The sequence below is a fragment of the Coenobita brevimanus genome, chromosome 98 (assembly GCF_032717465.1).
Source record: "Coenobita brevimanus isolate Jiangsu-jjx chromosome 98, ASM3271746v2, whole genome shotgun sequence".
Taxonomy (NCBI): domain Eukaryota; kingdom Metazoa; phylum Arthropoda; class Malacostraca; order Decapoda; family Coenobitidae; genus Coenobita; species Coenobita brevimanus.
The window spans coordinates 32518683-32540268 of NC_137051.1; the positions used below are offsets into that span (position 1 = coordinate 32518683).

Here is a 21586-nt window from a genome sequence, read left to right on the forward strand (position 1 = left end):
GAGCTTTCACGGCTCTTGCATCGGATCTGACGTCATTGATTTGAAGTCGTTCATGACATCATTTTAGGTCACAAGCTGACCCTCGCAAAATAAATGCATTTAGTTTAGCGTAAGCTGGGAATCTACAGTGAAAGTATTCATACATGTGGCAGTCGTCTTAATTTTCATTACTGGCTTTCGAGCTACGACTGATAAACGAATGTAACGAAACTGGGCAGAAAGTGTACTCATTGAAGTGTTTTCCATATAAGATGTTTTGAGTGATATCCTGTCTAATGCTTCTTGTATGCATGCTTATTACTATTAACATATTACATGATGCTGTAAATTTTAGTGTCAGTTTTAACCGTGCGAGTCCCCACCCACTTGTGTTGTAATGAGATGATTATGGTAAAGCTGATAGTGTAAATATTCCTATTATCTTAAGAGCTTGTAATTGTAGGCTTTTCCTAAACTAAGTCTGACTTTTGTGTTACCATATTTTTTTATAGTTGTTTACATGAATATTGAGCGAGAAAAATAATGCAGAATCTACAAAATATTACCATGAAAACGTCGTGCAAAAGGAGAATTGGAACTGTGTTCGGTACCTTTCAGTCCGTGATTTTTTTTACATAAGCTTTGTAAGATTTTTTGCACACTTACTACAATAAATAATATGAGATTATCATACTTTGCCGTCATTGCAATCATCATAGTTCTATCCTTCATAAAGTTCAAATGAGTGCCGCAAAATGTTAAGTTAAAGTCAAGTCAAGCAAAGCATTGAGACGAGCGGGTAAGCTAGTTGTCCGTTCGAGACGGGAAAGTATTTAAAAAGGAGCCACATTAATAACGCATACACCCACCTTCCCTTCTCACCGCTCTTAACTGTCCTAGAAGGTGCTTTACATCTACATGGAGGCCAGAACCTGCTACATATGAGCGAGAGAGCGCAAAAGAAGCCAGAACAAAGGAGGAGCCACAACTTCCCGTCACAGTGTTCCATGAATCATCCGGGGGGAAAATAATAACAATTGGAGTCCCAGGTCGTTATATGTTCCTATATTCACTATGTCTAAAGAATACGACCACCTCTTCAAGTTACTTATAATAGGAGATTCAGGTGAGTGGGGAAATAAGAATGAGAGAGAGTGTGAAGTGTCATAATAAGGATGTTGTGGGTGGGTGTCAGTTGCCTTGACGTTCTCCCCTGTGACAACAGAGGCAGGCTTCATGGTCACTAATAATGCTCATGTTGGTCAGACAAGCTTCATAGAGTCCACAGCTGAGGATGTTGGGGGATTAATTATATCTGGGATTTCTTGGGTTGTAAAGTAAGTGTTCATGCATGGCAACTGTCAAATTTTATGAGTGATGGTACTGAACTTTTATAGGTATGGTACATTAGTGGATATTTGTCAGAAAACAGGGTGACTAGATTGCTTTTTAGGATCTCGATGGGAAAATGTATAGAAACCAGTAAGTTATTATTGAATGCTGAACATCAAAGGTACAAGGCCATTAGCTGGTAGGGGGGTCTTGTGTGAGCAGCTCCCCCAGTGGGGTTTGGGGCGGAGCCCAGGCAGAAAAAGAGTTGCATGATTTCAGAAATATTAAGAAGCATTATTAGTCTGAACATGTTAGAATAATGATTTGCAACCATAAAGTTGTTTTTATCAAAATTAAATTAGCTAGTACCATATAATTTCAGTAAATATGTCATTGAAAATAAGCTGGAGAGCCGTGCTTTCACACTTCAGGAAGATATGCTATTAGCACTGAATGAGCTAATCAAAATCAAGGGATTTGCCGGTATATATTGAGCTCTGTTCTCCTAACAGTTCCGAAACAGCTGTAAAATACTAAAAATATTGATTTAATTGCCATTTAGTTCAGGCATGCTGGAAGTTATTTCACTGTTCTACGATCTTGTCTGCTCTGATAAGAGGGGTCTCCTCTATGGTGTTTCTGTTGCAAAAATGTGTCCTAATGGTGGTTTCAGTTTCGTTGCATGTCTCAGTCTCTCTAGCTATAGCAGACGCCATAATCCCGCAAGGGCTGGCCATTTGACTTGAGTTAGTTGTTTTATGGGATGGAACACTGACCCTCGCAAACCCACTTGTTGACACGAGGGGAACATGTATAGCCTATGTGTGTTGGTTATATGGGTACCATCCAGCTTTGTGAATGGATTCTTGGCTTGCAGGAAACCATTTCACTTGTCACTCAAGGTAAAGCCACCTGAAAAGGAAAGAAAAGCAATAGAAAGTGACAGAAAAGATGGGAGAAAGGGGAAGAGAGGAGGGCAGACACAAAAAGAATTATAAAGGCGAAGGAGAAATTAGGCAGCACTACATCATGTGAGTGGATGATGGTCACCATCCCCTACCACAGTGCATAAATAATTTCAGTAATTAAGGAGACTGGATCATCTTATTGTGCAGTTTTCTTCTGTTTTTTTTTTTTTTTTTTTTTTTCCCTTGCATTTGCTCTTTATAGGATTCTTTAAGTATTTTCTGTTTGCATTTTCAATTTTTAATGTTTTTTATTTCTTTTATAAGTGTTGAAGAGCTTTTAAGAAAGACATGTTTGGGCATGTGGAGAGGATGGGGGATGATAATTGGGTGTAGAAAGTGAAAAGTGTTAATGTTGGTGGTACCGCAGTGAGAGGTAGACCGAAAAAGACCTGGGACGAGGTCATTGAGTGTGACCTCAGGGATAAGGGACTAAATAGGGAAGCTGCCAGTGATCGAGCAGCATGGAGAGCTGCCATTAGGTGACTGAGGCCAATCCATGCAAACATGTTGGAGCCTTCAAAAATGAAACCAATGTTAGTTTATAGACGAATGTTATCTTGTAGTAAACAAATACTGACTGACGCCATTCTCTGGTGCACGAAGACTGACAGACGCCATCTTAGAAAATCATTTTTTAAAGAAATTGCCCATAATAGTGCCTGTTTATCTAGACCTTACCTAAATTTTTGTAATACCCCCCCTTTTTTTTTTCTTTTTATCCTAACCTAACCTATTATATTCTGACATAAACCAATTTTATGCTAACAAACAATCATTTTCCAACCTAATTTTACTTGTCCCTTATGTATTATATTTCCCCATTTATTGATGGATCCTCGTCACACTAAAAAACGCACTTTTGTACACAAGTTCATCGAACCAGTTCAGACGTAGATCAAGTTTGTTTATTTGTAACCATTAAATGGCAGGGTTGGGTCTGGTTAGTACTTGGATGGGTGACCGCCTGGGAACACCAGATGCTGTTGGCATCCCTACGTGTCAAGTGGGGTTGGTGGAGGATTAGTGCCCCTCCCTGTAAAACAATTAACTCTAAGCCCTTGACCACCCTGTTTGGGATACATGGCATCTGGCAATGGATGGATGGAAATGGCAGGCTACTTTCCGATTTTACATCCGTGTGGGACGAATTATTTTGGTAAAAATAAAGTGTTATGAAATCAGGCTAAACATGCGTAAATGGCTCAGAATAGTTGAAAAAACAAAGAATTTGATGTTATTCTCTTCAAATTGCTCGTGGGCTGGGTGGTGGTGAGAGGTGAATGAGCAGGGGGTGGTAGGTGTCGAGGTCACTCTCGGTGGCAGGCCTACTAACGCTGTTCTCTGTCCTTTGCAGTCACCCAATTTCTTGCTTTGTGAAATCTCTGATGTTAGCACCGTATAGAATCGCTGGGAGAGCTACATTTTTCCAGTATGTTTTTCCTGTTAGCAATCTTGAACAACTTGCAGCTATTGAGTATGTCATATTGGCTAATCTTATTGCCATCTCTATCATTTGTTCTTTCTGTAGGCTACCTTGAAACTGTGTTTGCTATCATTTATCGTAATCTCCAAATTATTTTATCAGTGACCATTATTCCTGTGGCTTTTCCGTTTTATTAAATACTATTATTTTACTCTTCTGTCTATTTCTACCCTACACTCTCTACTTGTATTTGTTACTGCCTCTATAACTCTGCATCTTGCATACTCAGTGCCAACAACATGCCATCGTCAGCAAAAAAAAAGGGATATGATTTTGAATACATCATCCTAGCCCATATCTAGTTCTAGTTGCTGCATTATTCTGTAGGTTACTAATTTAAACAGTGTAGTGGATCCAGTACACCTCTGTATTATTCTGCCAGTTACTGGTATTTTCAATTCTTCTCCCTTCCCAGGTCTCACAGTTGTTATCTCCCTCATACAATTTTGCCATTCTATTGTTTGTGGACTTATCCAGTAATTTCTCAGTACCTCTATCATCTTGCCTCTTTTGATGCTTTCAAACGCTTTAGCATAATCTATCAGTATCACAACTAATGGTTTCCTCATTTTGAATGTGTTCTCTAAACAGTACCTTAAGATGAAGATATTTTCTACTCTTCCTCCTTTCGTAAAACCTGCCTGAGTATCTTTTCCCCACTCATTTCTCTCTATATGCTCTTCAGTACTCAGTCTTATTACAGCCAGTATTAGTTTATACCCTGTATATATTTGTTAGTGCTATAGGTCTAAATTCTTTAACTTTAGTTTTTCTTGTCTTAGGTATCATTATCGTATTAGATTCCTTCCAACCCTCTGGTATAAAATCGTGCGCCGGGAAATTTAGTAAAACTTATCATGTGCGAGAGGGTTAATTTTGCTGGATAATTGAGAGTTCACTGTGATTTATTTTCAGTGGCACTTATTCTTCTCATATGTCAAAATTGTTCCATCCTATAGGCTATCACAGACTTCATTTTTTTTTTTTTTTTTTTTTTTTTCTCCAGTGTTTCATTTCATTCCAAAAGTTTTTGTGCTACAGTACTTTATAACTGCCTGTCCAAACTTGTAATCCTAGCCAACGTATCCTGATGGAAATCTTGCTTATCTTCTTCTTTCACGTGGATTTCGGTCTTCAAATTCTTTAGACAATGCTGGGCTTCTGGTCTTACTTGATCTTGTTTTTGTCCTAATGTCATCATCAGAGATTGGATAAAAATTTTGTTATTTAGGCCATTTTAGTTTTTTTTTTTTTTTTTTTATGTATTATCACCAAAACATGTGATGGAAAAACTAAAATATGTGGTTTTTATCAGTGCTTTATTTTGGTGAAAAATTCAGGAAAGGAAAATCAGAAATGATACACAGCAGTCCTGCACCTAGGGGGGACAGGAGTGGATCCCCCCGGAAATCTATTGATATTTCAAAACAACAGCCTTGTATGATACTGAATTATCAGTTGATCACTATCAGCAATTAATAAACTGAAGTTAAGTACCTATAGCTAAAAAATGTAAAATAAAAGATAAAATGGAAAGGAACATATGATTAACTTTTTGAATTACCTAACAATTCCTTTCGAAATGAAATTCTGGCTACAGACCTGTTTACAAAACATACCGGTAATACTATAAAATATATATAGCTCAGACTGCTGAACAATTGTAAAAGCAATATGTAACCATGATTTTGTTCAGATTTTCTTCTGTAAGATGTTGTTTTCTGTCAGTCAACATCAGAGATTGGATAAAAAATTGGTTATTTAGGCCATTTTAGGTACATCTCTAGCAGAAATCATAATTTATTTATTATTATGATTATTATTATTATTTTTTTTTTTGCAAACAACACTGTTTTATGTGAAAAAATATTTTTTATGTACTTCACATATTTTCCTGATCTCTGGTCATCACATTTGGGGGTGAGAGTCCACCTTGCCATTTTAACTTATGAACATCGGTCATTGTGGTCTAATAATGAAGAATATCCACCTTAGTGTGTGTGTGTGTGTGTGTGTGTAGCACCAACTGTTTGAGTGTAAACAGACCATTTCACGTCCCATAATTGTATGTGTTGAGTAATAACTATTTTATTTTCCTAAACCAGAAACTTAGCTGAAAGAAGAAAAAGTACATTGTGAATGGTGGTGATGAGGTGAGAGGGAGGCAAGAGAATGATGTGCAAGTGTATGTGTATGTGTGCATTTGTATGTCTGTGTGGGTGGCTTGCTGTTTGAGTGAAAACAAGACCATTTCATGTCCTGTAGCCTAATTGTAGCTGTGTTGATTTATGAGCATTTGTTCTAGCAGTATCCCACAAAACACAACGTTTTGTTTAAGTGAGGGTGGGCGTGTGTCTTCGTGATCTGACAGTGAAACTTTGGGGGTGATGGCTGTGAGTAAGGCCTGATTTCTGGAATCATCCCACATATACTTTATTTTATTTTCCCACACATGTACTCTGATAGTGAAACTTTTGGGGAGATGGCCATAAGCAGGGTCTGATTTCTGGGATTATCCTGTGCATACCTCCCCTCCCCCCCTTGTGTTTACTGGGGCACATCAGTCAGGCTTCATCATCCCATGCAAAATGTGTATAGTGCATAGTGGGTACTCCTAGACTGAGGGTTTACTTTAAATGGAAAAAGAAAAATACTGAGTGTCTGGGAAGACAACTAAGGCAGATGGGGTGCAATTTGGTTACCTTGAAAGATAGTCCAACTGAAATGTTGCAAAGCTCTGTAGTTTATGAAAGCATGTTGCTGGTGTAAGTAGCTGCATCACTGTGAGCTTAACCTCCTTAACCCGTGGATTGCGCAGTTACCTTTTTTTTTTTATCCCACCCCTTGGTGTGCAAAAAAATGAAGAAAAAAAAAAGTTTTTTATTTTAGTTTTTGTTTATTATTAACTTGAAGATAAACATCCAGGGCATCATCTGGTGAAAAAGAAATTAAGCTCTCTCTGTCTTTGTGTAAGGCCATGCATAAGTTTGCGTAGGGGAGTGGTGAAATAATAACAAAAAATTTTTGTTTTTGTTTATTATAAACTTGAAGATAAACATCCAGGGCATCATCTGGTGAAAAGAAAAGAAAAAAATCTGTCTGTCTGTCTGTCTGTCTGTCTGTCTCTCTCTCTCTCTCTCTCTCTCTCTCTCTCTCTCTCTCCGTCTTTGTGTAGCGCCATGCGTAAGTTTGTGATGCACGGCCAGCACATCCTGAGCTGTGGCTCGCAATGGGATGCCTCCCAGCCTGAGCTGTGGCTCGCAGTCCACGTGTTCAGTACTGCCAATGTGCAAAGCACCCATTCCTCAGCTCTCTGAATGTGATTTGCCTCCTCCCATCACCTCTTGTAATACCTCCTTGTTGTCATAAGTTGCTCAAAGTACAGTGAAACCTCGCTATAACAGACTAATTGGGGCCCAAGCCATTCTGAAAAAAGTGAATTTCCAATAAAAGTGACATCCGAACTTCCCCCCACTAACCCGGACTTTTTCCTACATGTCAGACATTAGTCCTGATTGCTACAACGGTTTTTAAACTGTTTTCACTATCATTGCAGTACTGTACTGTATTATACATTCACTACAGTAATGAAATGGTAGAATATATATACCATATACATAATACTGTACTGCACATTGATAAACATGTCTTTTATTTACCTAATTGTGGTGAACATAGCTGAAGTGGTCAGGCAGCCCGGGCTGCATCTGGCTGTATAGACTTTTTCTGATATAAAATAATATAGTCCGATTGGCTCCTTGAGTCCAGTACAAGCAGATTCCACTATACTGAAGTTTGTTATATCGAGGTTTTACTGTAGCGTCATAGAGTCTGTCTATCTATCTATAGCCCGACGCCCTAATCCTGCAAAGGGTAGCCGCAGACAAAGTGCCTCCAAGTCGCTCTGTTACCCACCATTTGACTGCCTTCAAAATGCCTCCAAGTCACTCTGTTACCCACCATTTGACTGCCCTCTCCCCAGCTCACTCCCCCCTCCCTCATGGCCTATACCTCTCCATCCCTCCACCTCATCCTCGGTCTCCCCCTCCCTCCCTCCACTTTACCTACATACACCCTCTTAGTCAGTCTTTCATTCTCCATTCTCTCCACATGTCCAAACCACCTCAGTGTATTTCTCATAATTCTCTCAATCAAATCCACCTCCACCCCACAACGTTCTTTCACTTCTTCATTCGTCAACCTGTCCCTCCATATCAAGCTAAATGCTTCTCTCAGGTAACTCATTTCCATTGCTCTCACTCTTGACTTGTTCCCCTCTAGCGAGATCCATGCCTCGCTTCCATACGTCAGGGTAGGGATCACAATACCGCACTATCATGCAGTGACTTCTTGACTTCCATACTATCTATCTATCTATTGCCAGACGCCATAATCCCGCAAGGGGTGGCCATTTGACTCTGGGTTATTTGTTTTACAGGGAGGAGCACTAACCCTCCACCAACCCACTTGTTGACACGTAGGGAGCACGTATGGTTTGGTTACATGGTTACCACCCAGCATTGTAAATGGTTTCTTGGCTTACAGGAAACCATTTGGCTTGTCACTCAATGTAAAGCCACCTGTAAAGGAGAGAAAAGCAATAAGAACTAACAGGAAAGATGGGAGAAATAGGAAGAGAAGAGGGCAGGCACAGAAAAAGAATGATAAAGGCTAAGGAAGAAGTAGGCAGCACTACATCAAGTGAGTGGATGATGGTTGCCACCACCTACTTCCATACTCACCTCCCCATTTCTCATCACCATTTTCAGTGAACCAACAACCGTCCTTCCCTGCTGTACCTTCATCCCCCAAACTTCCATCCTTGCTCATTACACTACCCAAGTACTGGAATGCACACACTTTCTCCATATCCTCACCGTCCAACCTCACTGTGCATTCTGTGACTTCATTCCTCTCACACACCATAATTTTACTCTTGTTTACATTAACTTCAAGATTTCTCTTCTTACACACTCTCCCAAATTCATTCACGAAACCTTGCAACTTCTATTCATCTTTGCTCGACAGTACTGTATCATCAGCAGACAGCTACACTGGATCATCCACACCTCACCATCATTTATTAGAGCCACCCCCACATCCACTGCCTTACCTTGCACCTCCTTTACAACCCCATCCATGAATATATTAAACAGCCATGGAGACATCACACATCCCTGTTTTAGTCCCACATTTAGCCTAGATCAAATAACTCACTCAGCTCACCATCCACCCTCATCGTAGTCCTAACTCCCTCATACATACTCATCACAGCACTCAGCAATTTCCCATCCACTCCATATATTCTTGAAACCTTCCACATACCCTGACAATCTACTCTGTCATATGTGTTCTCCAAGTCCATGAAGGCAGCATACACTTTCCCTTCTCTAGATACTTCTCCACTAAACATCTTAGAACAAATGATCTACACACCCTTTTCCCTTCCTATATCCCCCTTGTTCTTCTCCAAGTAGCTTCTCCGTTATATGCCTAACCCCAGCAATAAGTATTCTATCATATATTTTTGCAATCATACTAAGATGCAAGAGTGTATAGAGGTCGGGGGAGTGGACTTTCTGACCACTACTTGGTGGTGGCCAGAATTAGGATGCAAGTGAGATGGAGGAATAGAAGAAGGGAAAGACGAGCGGAAGGAGTAGTTGCAAGGAGAGTGGAAAGGTTACAAGAGGATGAGAAAAAGGCAGAGTATAAGAGAGAAGTGGAGGAACGATTGGGCAAATATGAATTGGAGCAGATGGGAGACGTGGAAGGTGTGTGTAAGATATTTACAGAAGAAATATGTGCAGCATGTGATGTGGTGTGTGGAAGGAAGAGAAGACGGAGGGGGGTGCAAGGAACAGCGTGGTGGACTGAAGAGGTGAAACAGGCTGTGGCACAAAAGAAGAAAGCATACAATGAATGGATGAGAAATAGGGGCGTGGAAGAAGTTGAGAGGCGGAAGAGAGAGTTATATGTGGAAAGGAAGAGAGAGGTGAAAAGATTAGTAAGAGAGAGTAAGAAGAGAGTGGATGAGGAATTTGGAAGGAATTTGAGTGTAAAGTGGAGGGACTGTAAGAAAATGTTCTGGAGAGAAGTGAAAAGAGTAAGACAGGGTGGAAGTGAAGTTAGCAGGGGAGTGAAAGATAAAAATGGTAGATTACTAGTGGAGAAGGGAGAAAAAGTGAGCAGATGGAGAGAACACTTTAAGGAATTGTTGAACGTAGAGGATGGAAGTAATGCGAGTATAAGTGGCTGGGGAATGGCTGGGAGAAGGAGGGAGGTGAGAAGACAGGAAGAAATCAGTAGGATAGAAGTTGTGGAAGCAATGAAGAAAGTTAAATCGGGGAAAGCCCCAGGAATTGATGGAGTGTGTGGTGAAATGCTGAAACATGGGGGAGAGATAGTAGTAGAATGGATGTGGAAGATGTGCAGATTGGCCTGGGAGGAAGGTAGAGTCCCGGAGGATTGGAAGTCAGGTATAATTATTCCCTTGTACAAAGGAAAAGGGGAAAAAGAAGTGTGTGGTAATCATAGGGGCATTTGTCTTCTTAGTATAATAGGAAAAGTGTATGGTAGGATACTTATAGACAGAGTTAGAGAAAGAACAGAGAAATTAGTTGGAGAAGAACAAGGAGGCTTTAGGAGGGGAAGAGGTTGTGTAGATCAGATATTCATTCTTAGATCTTTAGTGGAAAAGTTTCTAGAGAAGGGAAAGAAGTTGTATGCGACTTTCATGGATTTGGAGAAAGCATATGACAGGGTGGATAGACAAGGATTGTGGAAAGTGTTAAGAATATATGGAGTAGATGGGAAGTTGTTGAATGCTGTGAAGAGTATGTACGATGGTGCGAAGGCTGCAGTGCGTGTGGATGGTGAACTAAGTGAATTTTTCTCTTTGAAAGTTGGTTTGAAACAGGGATGTGTCATGCCTCCATGGTTGTTCAATCTGTACATGGATGGGGTAATAAAAGAGGTACAAGGTAGGGTAGTGGATGTTGGAGTGGCCCTGGTGAGAGAGGATAGTGTTTGGAAACTCCCTGTACTGTTGTTTGCAGATGATACTGTGTTGTTGAGTGAAGACGATGGGGAGCTGCAAGGCTTGGTGGATGAGTTTGAGAGAGTGTGTAAGAAACGGAACCTAAAGGTGAATGTAGGGAAGAGTAAAGTGATGGTCTTTGAGAGAGGTGAAGTTAGTGAATGTACAGCGAGGTTAGATGGTGAGGAATTGGAAAATGTGAGTACGTTTAAGTATTTGGGTAGTGTGATGAGTAAGGATGGAGGTTTGGAGGGTGAAGTGCTTGAAAGGGTACAGCAGGGAAGAAAGGTTGCTGGTTCTTTGAAAGCAGTGATAAGAAACAGGGAAGTGAGCATGGAAGTGAAAAAGTTACTACATGACAGTATTGTGATACCAACTCTAACGTATGGAAGTGAAGCTTGGACATTGTTGGAAGGACACAAGTCAAGAGTGAGAGCAGTGGAAATGAGTTATTTAAGAGGAGCCTGTGGAGTCACGTGGAGAGACAGGCTGACAAATGAGGATATAAAGGAGCGTTGTGGTGTGGATGTGGATGTGATAGGAAGCGTTATGAGGAACACGCTGAGGTGGTTTGGCCATGTGGAGAGGATGGAGGGTGAAACTCTGACGAAGAGAGTGTATGTGAGTGAGGTGGAGGGGGGAAGAGGGAGGGGGAGGCCGAGGATGAGATGGAGGGATGGGGTGGAGAGGTATATGAGAGAGGGGGGTGTGAGTTGGGAGCAGGGCAGTGAAATGGCTGGGGACAGGGCAACTTGGAGGCGATTTGTTTGTGGCCACCCCAAACGGGATTGAGGCGTCTGGCAATAGATAGATAGATAGAGACTAAGAAGGCAAATACCTCAATGGTTACCACATACTTATCTATCCCCTGTTCCTTTGTATAAAGGAACAGTTATACTTGATTTCCAGTCCTCTGGAACCCTTCCTTCTTCCTAAGTCAATCTACACAACTTCCATATCCACTCCACAATAATCTCACCCCAATACTTCAGCATTTCACCACACACTCCATCAATTTCTGGGGCCTTTCCCATCTTGATCTTCTTCATTGCTTCAGCTACTTCTGCCCTACTGATCTCTTCCTCTCTCCTCTCATCTCTTCTTCTGCCAGCCATTCCCCAACCACTTATACTGATATTGCTCTCGCTCTTTACGTTCAACAGATCCTCAAAGTGCTCCTTCCATCTTATATTCTCTCTCTTCTCCACCAACAATCTATTATTCCTATCTTTCACTCCCCTACTGTTTCTCCTTTCACACTGTCTTACTTTCTTTACTTCCTTCCAAATTAATTTCTTACTCTCCCTCCATTTCACACTCAGGTTCCTCCCAATCTCTTAATCCACTCTCTTCTTACTATCCTTCACCAGTCTCTTCACCTCCCTTCTCCTGCTTACATATACCTCTCTCTTCTCTCTCTCATCTTCTCCCCTACCTATATTCGCTAGTCAGTCACTATATGCCCTCTTCTTTTGTTCCAGAGATCGTGTCACCTCATCATTCCACCTTGCTGTCCCTTGCACACCCTTGCATCTCCTCCCCACTCCACAAACCACCTCACATGCTGGACCTGTCTCTTCCGTGAATATCTTGCATAGTTCTTCCACCCCTTCCGTGTGCTCTAACTCATACCTTCCCAATCTTTCTTCCACTGTGCTGTCATACTCTGCCATTTTCTCACTCTCTTACAACTTCTCTACTCTCTTCACAGGAGCTGTTTCTTCCTGTCTTCCCCTTCGTCTCTTCACCCATTTTCTTTGCAGCCTTACCTTTGCCATCACTAAGTGATGGTCCGAGATTCCATTCCCCTACCCTCTCCACACTCTTGCATCCAACACTTGTCTTCTTATTCGCTCATCCACACGCACATAATCTATCATTGCCTCTCGTTCAGCAATTTACCATCCATCCTCATGACTGTCCATGTATACCTTTGGATCATCTTATGCCGGAAGAAGGTGTTGGCTATTGTCAGCCCCTTACTAGCACCGATGTCCACCAAAGCACTACCGTTCCCATCTACTTCAGCTGGCACACCCCACTGACCAACCACTCCATCCACTCGTCCATTCTCAACTTTGCCATTTATGTCTCCAATCAAAAACACTCTCTCGCTCCTCTCAAACTTATCCGTACATGCTTCTACACTCGCCCAAAACTCAACTTTCACTCTTGCCACTCGGTCCTCTGTCGACGCATATGCACATACAATCGCCCAAGTTTGTATACCTACTTTCATCTTCACCCATACAGTCCTTGCACCCACTGTTCCATACTCTCTTATATTCTCCTTCCACTTCTTGCTTATCGTCAGACATACTCCCTCTCTTGGCCTGTCATTCTCATTAATTCCCGCACATATTCCTAAACCATATTCCCATTCTCTCACCCTTTCACCTTTCCATCTAGTTTCAGTCAATCCATATACATCCACTTTTGCATCCTCAAGCATCTGAACAATCTCTCCCTCTTTCATTTCATCATTCACTCCTCTTACATTCCATGTTCCCATCCTTAGAATGTCCTTTGTCCGTTCCATGGTCGTCAATGTATGGTCCATCTTAGTCCGAGGTGCTTTGTTCGCCTGTTTAGTTAGTTCTTTTTACAGGGTGGGGCACTAACCTACCACCAACCCTTTTAGTCACCTCATACGACAAGCAGGGATACTGGGGGAGTATTATTGAAACCCCCTACCCCCTGGGAGCATTAGAGTGCTGCCAAAATTCATTAGCTGTGTGTAATAGCTGGTTCTTTGGCCGTGCAGAAGGCTCTCTCTCTCTCTCTCTCTCTCTCTCTCTCCCCCTCCAAGATGCTAACTGTACAGTAGATTCACTAGATATGCAGCCATAATGTTAACTTGGGGTATCACATAAGCAGAGCCCACACATGCCAAGATCCATATCTCATTATAAAAGCTTGTATGTTAACCAGCCCTCCAGGTTGATCCCAACTTGCCCACTAGAGATGTTTTATAACCTGCAACTGAACTACAAATATGTTTCGGAAGGAAATATTGTATAGATGCAGACATAATGACATTCAGAAAGTTTAAACCAATAAAAAAGAAGGAAAAACTCATAATGGCTGACACTAACTTGCTTACTAAAAATCTTCAGTGACCATAGCTTAGCAATAGATATGCCAGGTATAGAGGTAAAGACAGTGACATTTAAGAGGTTAAAAAAAAAAAGGAAAACTACTTGTGTGAGTGATACTATTTGCACCACCATGCAAGTGGGATACTTTTTATGTGCAAAAGACATCCTTAGTACAGTACTCCTTTTCTCAACATGCAAGGGGATTTTGTGCATGTAAAGCCTATGTATCTGGAGGGTCTGCTGCACATTGCCTTCACAGTGTCAGTATAGCTCTTAGGTACTGCACTGTACACTACTGTTACTCCTCATGCATCTTTGCAGTACTCCCCCCCCCCCACTTTCTTTTTTTCTAACGTGTGTGTGTGTGTGTGTGTGTGTGTGTGTGTGTGTGTGTGTGTGTGTGTGTGTGTGTGTGTGTGTGTATGTATTTACCTAACTGCATTATACATGATTTGAGCTAAGCTCGTGTTGTCCCGTCTCATTTCTAGAGATGTTATCCAGACTAGATTTAAACACATGGATGCTCTCTGCTCACTCCATCTCTCCCTCTAAATTATTCCAATTGTCTATAGTTCTGTTTGCAAAACTAAATTTCTTTACATCACTGAGGCATCAACGCTTCTTCAGGTTGAATTCATGTCCTCTCATTCGTCCATCATCTTTCACAAAGAGGTCCTCTCTGTCCTCATGTTCTGTTCCTCTTACTCCTCTAAACATTGCAATCAAATATCCCCTCTCTCTTCTCTTTCCCAGGGTTGGCAATTTCTGCTTTTCCAACCTCTCCTCATAAGACAACTCCTTCAAGCTTGATGTCAATTTTGTGGCTATCCTTTGTATTCTTTCTCGTTTACTGGTGTACTTTTTCAGGTGTAGTGCCCATATCACTGCTGCATCTTTCAGTCTTGGTCTTATCATAGTCAGTGTTAATTCTGTCAGCATCTCTTCATCCATATAATTAAATGTTAGTCAGTAGCCCATAAGTTCTGCCAGTAATCCTGTTTGTATGTTTCTGTGGTGAAGGGTTATCCTTTCTAGTCACACCAGGGTTCTTTTCTTCTTTTGCCTTCCTTATTGTTTCATCTCCCATGTTAAACATGTACCTTGGTCTTTGATCACTGACTCCCATTTCCAGCAGTACATGACATATAGTGAGGTTGTCGTTATCGTACCCCAGCAACCTACCATTCAAAAGTGCGTCCGATTTTGTATCATATTGTCACGAATCATATTATTTTGCACGAATATATTATACACGAATATAATTATACACAAACATATTATACACGAATCACATGTGCCTCATATTATACACGAAATCAGATGCACTTTTGAATGGTAGGTTGCCTGGGCACGATAATAACAACCTCAGAGTCGTGCGCGTGCCGCGACTATAGTACGGTATTGAATTCCATTTTCCACATTTGACTCCACCCATAGAGTTTTTCTAGATCTTTTTGTAGTTCCTTACAACAGTTTACTCCTTTCATCCATCCATCATCCAATCCTGTGTTGCCCACAGAGGAGCTTAGGAACCAGGGCTAGTCAAGTTGGTCCTGACATTTAAAATGAAAGTGACCAGCCTCTCTCATCCCTGAGTGGCATTATGTGAGCAGTAAACCCCAACCATCTCTTGGATATAAACCTGCACTGACTTAGTGTGATTGGAGCACCTTAATCACCCACTAAACCACCAGGCACCATAATTTGGTTATATGTATGGTTACCACCCAGCATAGTAAATGGTTTCCTGGTGTACAGCAAACCATTTGGGATGTCATTCAGTGTGGAGACACCCATAGGCAGAAGGAAGAGGAAAGAATGAACAAAAGAAAGACAGAAGAGGGAGTATAAAGTCACCCATAGGCAGAAGGAAGAGAAAGCATGAAGGAAAGAAAGACAGAAGAGGGAATGTAAAGGCACCTGTAGGCAGAAAGAAGAAAGAATGAAAGAAAGACAAGAGGAAGGAAGGAAGAGAGGAAAGCGCAGACACCCAAAGCAGCACTACATTGAGTGGGTGGATGGTGAGCCCCCCCACCCACCACAATACTTCTTTCATATGTTTCATAATTTTTTGCATTGTCAGCAAATAAACTCCTAAAAGTACTCAACCAATCAGGCATGTCATTTATATATACAGTAATCCCTTGATATAACGAACTCATTTGGGAGAGGGGTGGGTCGTTAAATCCGAAAGTTTGCTATATACGAGGGGTCGGTATTTCCGTGGGATGATCAAACTCAGTTTGCTATATAAGAGGAGTCGTTCGGTCCTACATGTTCAAACATAACCTGAACCAACTCTGTGAAGTTTTACATAGAGAATTCAATGATTTATGAAGTTGTACATATAAATACAATATTGTATGAAGTTGTACACCCTCTCAAAAAATTTTCGACACCCCTTGCTCTGATACATTTGGCAACGATCACTGTTACAGACGACGAGAATACGTGGTGTGGTTGGTGCCCCTCTACCTCTCTCCCTATCCCACTGGATTTCATCATTAGCAGACGAACTGACACACACCAGCAACACAAGGCTAGGGATATCAACAACGCAACGTAATTCAGGAGCTGATTCAGAATGCTTCGTGTGGTGTGGCATAATGTATCGTGCCGTAAGGGTGCCGAAATTTTTTTTATGGCCTGTACATATAAATGCAATACTGTATGAAGTTGTACATATAAATACAATACTTATAATAATACAGTATAATGTAGTACTCTTACAGTACACTTACTATGCCAGGAAGGGATGTTGTTGTCACCATGGGCTGATTCCTGAACTTCACCCTCATTTAGTGACCTTTGTTTGCAAAATCTGGGGGAAGTTCAGTCGCGTTTTGGCCGTTCGTTATATCTGAAATTTGCAATACCGGGGTATGTTATATCAAGGGTTTCCTATATCAAGAATATGATTGGGACCAACACCAAACCCCAGGGCACTCCACTAGTTGCCTTTTCCCTCTGGGAAAACTTTTCTCTAATTACGGTTCTTATTTGTTTTTCTATCAAATAATTTTTCATCTATTTAAACAATTTCCCATGTACACCTCCATAGGATTTTCAGTTTCCATAACAATATTCTGTGTGGCACTCTATCAAAAGCCTTACATCCAGGTAAATACAGTCTGCCCATCCTTCCCATTCATGAACAATGTCCATCACTCTACTGTAGAAGCTCAACAAGTTTGTAACACAAGACGACCCTTCTCAGAATCCAGATTGCTTGGACGTTATTACCATATGCCCTTCAAGGAATTTTATCTATCTTTTTCTGATGACATTTTTAACATAGTTTGCAAACTATACTAGCAAGGGAGACCGGTCTGTGGTTTAGTGGGCCCTCTGTGTCACCACCTTTATGAATTGGAACTATATTTGCTCTTTACCATTCAGTAGGTACAGTAGCTCCCCGCTTTCTATGGAAAACCTTATAATGTCATACATAGGCCTCACTAACTGGTCTGTGCTTTCTTTCAAGATCCAACCAGCTACAGTAAAACTTCACTATAACGGACTAATTGGGGCCGAAGCCATTCCGAAAAAAGAAATTCCGATAAAATTGACATCCGAACTTCCCCCTGCTAATCCGGACTTTTTCCAATATATCAGACATTAGTCTGGATGGCACGAGCGGTTTTTAAGCTGTTTTCATTATCATTGCAGTACTGTACTGTAGTATACCTTCACTACATTAATCAGATGGTATAAAATATATAATAATACATTACTGTACACTGACAAACATGTCTTTTATTTACTTTATTGTGGTGAACATAGCTGAAGTGGTCAGGCAGTCTGGACTGCTTCTGGCTTTATCGGACATTTTCTGATATAAAGGAATTTAGTCTGGTAGCTCTTCAAGTCCAATAAAAGCAAATTCTGGTCTATTGAAGTCCGTTATATCGAGGTTTTACTGTACTTCATCAGATCTCATTGCCTCTCTCACATCTGTATCCTTCATCACTGAAGTATCTCATTTCTCTCAGCCACTATTGTTTCCAGTTTCAGGGGTTGCATCTCTGTTACAGATTCTAGGAATTCCTCCTCTGTTACATATACTGACCGCAATATATCATTCATTATGTTATACACATCCTCTTCTTATTTCATATACTGTATTACATCACCATCTCTGTCTCACTATCCTGTTCTTTGTTCTCATTTTACTATTAACAAACCTGTAGAACAGCTTTGATTCTTTCTTGCTTTCATTAATGATATCCTTTTTGTATTTTTGTTCCTTCTCCCTTCTTTAACATATTTTTTTATTATCTCACTTCTTTGTACTCCTTCCAAACTTTCTTATTATATCTTTTTCTTACTTTATCCCATTCTTTATTCCTAATTTCAAGTGCCTCCCTACATCTTTTAATAAACCAGTTTTTCTGGCATCCTTTTTTGCAGCAACTTTCGGAACTTGGTTTCTGACTCCTTCCTCATATACAGTCAAGTTGCCTAAGGCACGGCTAATTGGTTCTGGACCGAGCCCTTGCCATAGAAAACCGTGCCATACAAATAACTAAACCTATGAGAAAAACGGAATTTGGTTCTGGACGTTCGCCCTTAGTCTCCCTTTTCACCCCATTTTTCCCCACTTTACACACGAACACAATCTAGCAATCAGTCACTGCATATATTACATGTAACAATAGGCACAAAAAATAGGAGGGTGATCAGCCTTGTGTCTACTTAGGCAATACCATGCACCGTAGATCAAGCGAAAAAAAGCTCGGCCAAGTAGACACAGATCAGCTGACCGACCAAAACATTAAAGATGCCGGAGGCTGCCTGGTCAAGCACTGGTTGAAGAAGTTTATTTGATAAAGTTTGTATGCTGAAGTGTCAACAAAACTCACATTTAACACATTAATAATCATTCTTACATACATGATGATGATGATGGGAAGCATTATACTTCATCTTACTCAAAGATAGGTGCTTTGTCACTAACCCGTTCATAGCGGTTTTACGAACAAACCTATAAACTAGTCACAATGCCCAAAGAATCTTTAATGTTTCATTACCTAACACAATGAATTTGGTGAAGTTTAACCTCCTCATAAGAGAGAGAAAAGTTTACAATTGGAGCACTTGTAGTATGGAGCTGAAGTGGTCACTGTCTTCTTTGTTTACAAACAAGGGAGTGCGCTGCCAGGGGAATTTGCCCATGTGTTTCAAACCTTCCTGCACCTGCACCATAGATAGTTTATGTGCGTGGTTCATTTTGGGGGGTCTGGCACCTTGCTGTGTCATAGAAAACCGTGGCATAAGAAGTCCGTGCCATAGGCGACAACTGTATTTTTATAACGGTATTATATTTTTCTTGGATATTCCCCCTCCCTCCCCCTCCATTTTACTCCAGTCTGTATTTCCAAACTACTGTCTTAAAGAGTCAAAATCTTCTCTTCCCATCTATCTGTCTATAAACCTAGGCTGCTTCCCCCAAGGACAGGGAGGTAGCCGAGACAGGACGACACACTCCCAATTGACTCATCCACACACACACACACACACACACACACATTCATTCTCATCTTAGCCCCAAAGGGAGATGGGACAGATCCTCACCACACCACACTGCACAAAGGTCAACTGCGTAGTGCAGTCAGTGACATCCGCAGCAGGGCCCAACAGCAGAGCTGGTTTACCCCTGCTGCATCATAATGGACCCATCCCCTTACCCACACCTGACCTAATCAACCGATCAGACCAAATGCGGGAGAATATCCCCCTCAGGGCCACGTCATCATTTATTCATTCACAGTTTCTCTTCAGTCATTCCTATCACGCGCAGCCACTCTTCCTTGCTCAACAGTCATCCCCCTTGCATCCATCGCTCTCTTCACACTGTCCATCCATCCTGTTCGTGGTCTTCCTCTCAGCCTTACACCTCTCACATCCGATCCAGTTATCTTTTTCACCAATCACTCATTATCCATTCTATCCATATGCCCAGACCATTGCAACACCCACTGCTCAACTCGATCAGCCATCTTTTACACAAGTCCAGTACCCCTTCGCACGTCATCATTTCTCAGTCCATACGCGTCATTCCACACATACTTCTCAGACACCTCATCTGTTACATTTAAACTTTTCCTCTCTGCTACACCCATATTCCACATTTCAGCCCCATATCATGCAGTCGGTACCACAACCCTCTTTACATCCATTCAAAGCAAAAGACATCTAAACATTTTTTTCATTCCTCCCAGCATCTTTCCTACTTCGTTCATTCGAAACTTCACTTCTGCATGTATTCTTCCATCCACAGCAACATGTGACCCTAAATACAGTCAAGTCGCCTAGGGCACGGACTTCCATGCCGTGGTTTTCTGTGACACGGCAAGGTGCCAGAACCAAAAAAAGAACCACGCGCATAAAATATCTATGGCGTGGCGGCAAGGTAAGGTTTGAAACACACGGACAAATTCCCCTGGTGGCCGGTGCACTCCCCTGTTTGCAAACAAAGAAGATGGCGACCACTTCGGCTCCATACTATAACTGCTCCAACTGTGGACTTTTTTCTCTCTTATGAAGAGGTTACACTTCACCAAATTCATTGTGTTAAGTAATGAAACATTAAAGATTCTTTGGGTATTGTGAAGAGTAAAACCGCTATGAACAGGTTAGTGACAAAGCACCTATCTCTGAGCTAAGATGGAGTATAATGCCTCCGCTCATCATCATCACGTATATAAGAATTATTATTAATGTGTTAAATGTGAGTTTTGTTGACACTTGAGCATGCAAACTTCACCAAATACTTCTTCAGTCAGTGCTGGACCAGTTAGCCTCCGCCATCTTTAATGTTTTGGTCTGTCAGCTGATCAGCTGACTGACCAAAACATTAAAGATGGCGAAGGCTGCCTGGTCCAGCACTGATTGAAGAAGTTTATTTGATGAAGTTTGCATGCTCAAGTGTCAACAAAACTCGCATTTAACACATCAGTAATCATTCTCATATACAGTACGTGATGATGATGATGGGAGGCATTATACTTTGTCGTAGAGGTAGGTGCTCTGTCACTAACCATTTCATACCGGTTTTACAAACGACTGTATTATGCCCAAGTAGACACAAGGCTGATCACCCTCCCGTTTTTTTGTGCTTGTTGTTATGTGTAATACAAGCACTGACTAATTGCTTGATTGTGTGCCTGTGTAAAGTGGAGGCAAATGGGGAAAAGTGGGGTGAGAAGGGGGACTCTGGGTGAAAGTCCAGAACCACATTCCTTTTTCCCATAAGTTTAGTTATTTCTATGGCACGGTTTTCTATGGCACGAGATTGTTCTGTATATACTTAAAACACTCTACCTCCTCAGGGAACTCACCATTCAGAACTATATTCATCCTCCTACCATCTACCAACCTTGTACACTTCATCACTTTACTCTTATTCTCATTTACTCTCAATTTACTGTTTTCACACGCCCTTCCAAGCTCCTCTACCAACTGTCTCAATCCCTCCTCTGAGTCAGCCACCAGTGCAGTATCATCTGCAAACAGCAGCTGTTTCAGATTTCATTCTCTACCATTAGCATTCGCCAGACTCAAACCTCCACCTAACACTCTTGCATTCACCTCCCTTACAACACCATCCATATAAATATTAAACAACCAAGGCAACATCACACATCCCTGCCTCAGCCCCACTCTTACAGGAAACCAATCACTCACA

The 21586-nt window shown here is 41.3% G+C and overlaps 1 protein-coding gene across 1 annotated transcript in view; it reads left to right on the forward strand.

Moving 5' to 3' along the window:
* The first annotated feature begins 831 nt into the window (after positions 1-831).
* Rab35 (RAS oncogene family member Rab35) overlaps positions 832-21586 on the forward strand; it is a 274727-nt gene continuing 253972 nt past the window's right edge. Inside the window, exon 1 of the mRNA XM_080283741.1 lies at positions 832-1105. Coding sequence (XP_080139867.1) covers positions 1054-1105 — 52 coding nt within the window. The 5' untranslated portion in view covers positions 832-1053. The remainder of the gene's footprint in view (positions 1106-21586) is intronic.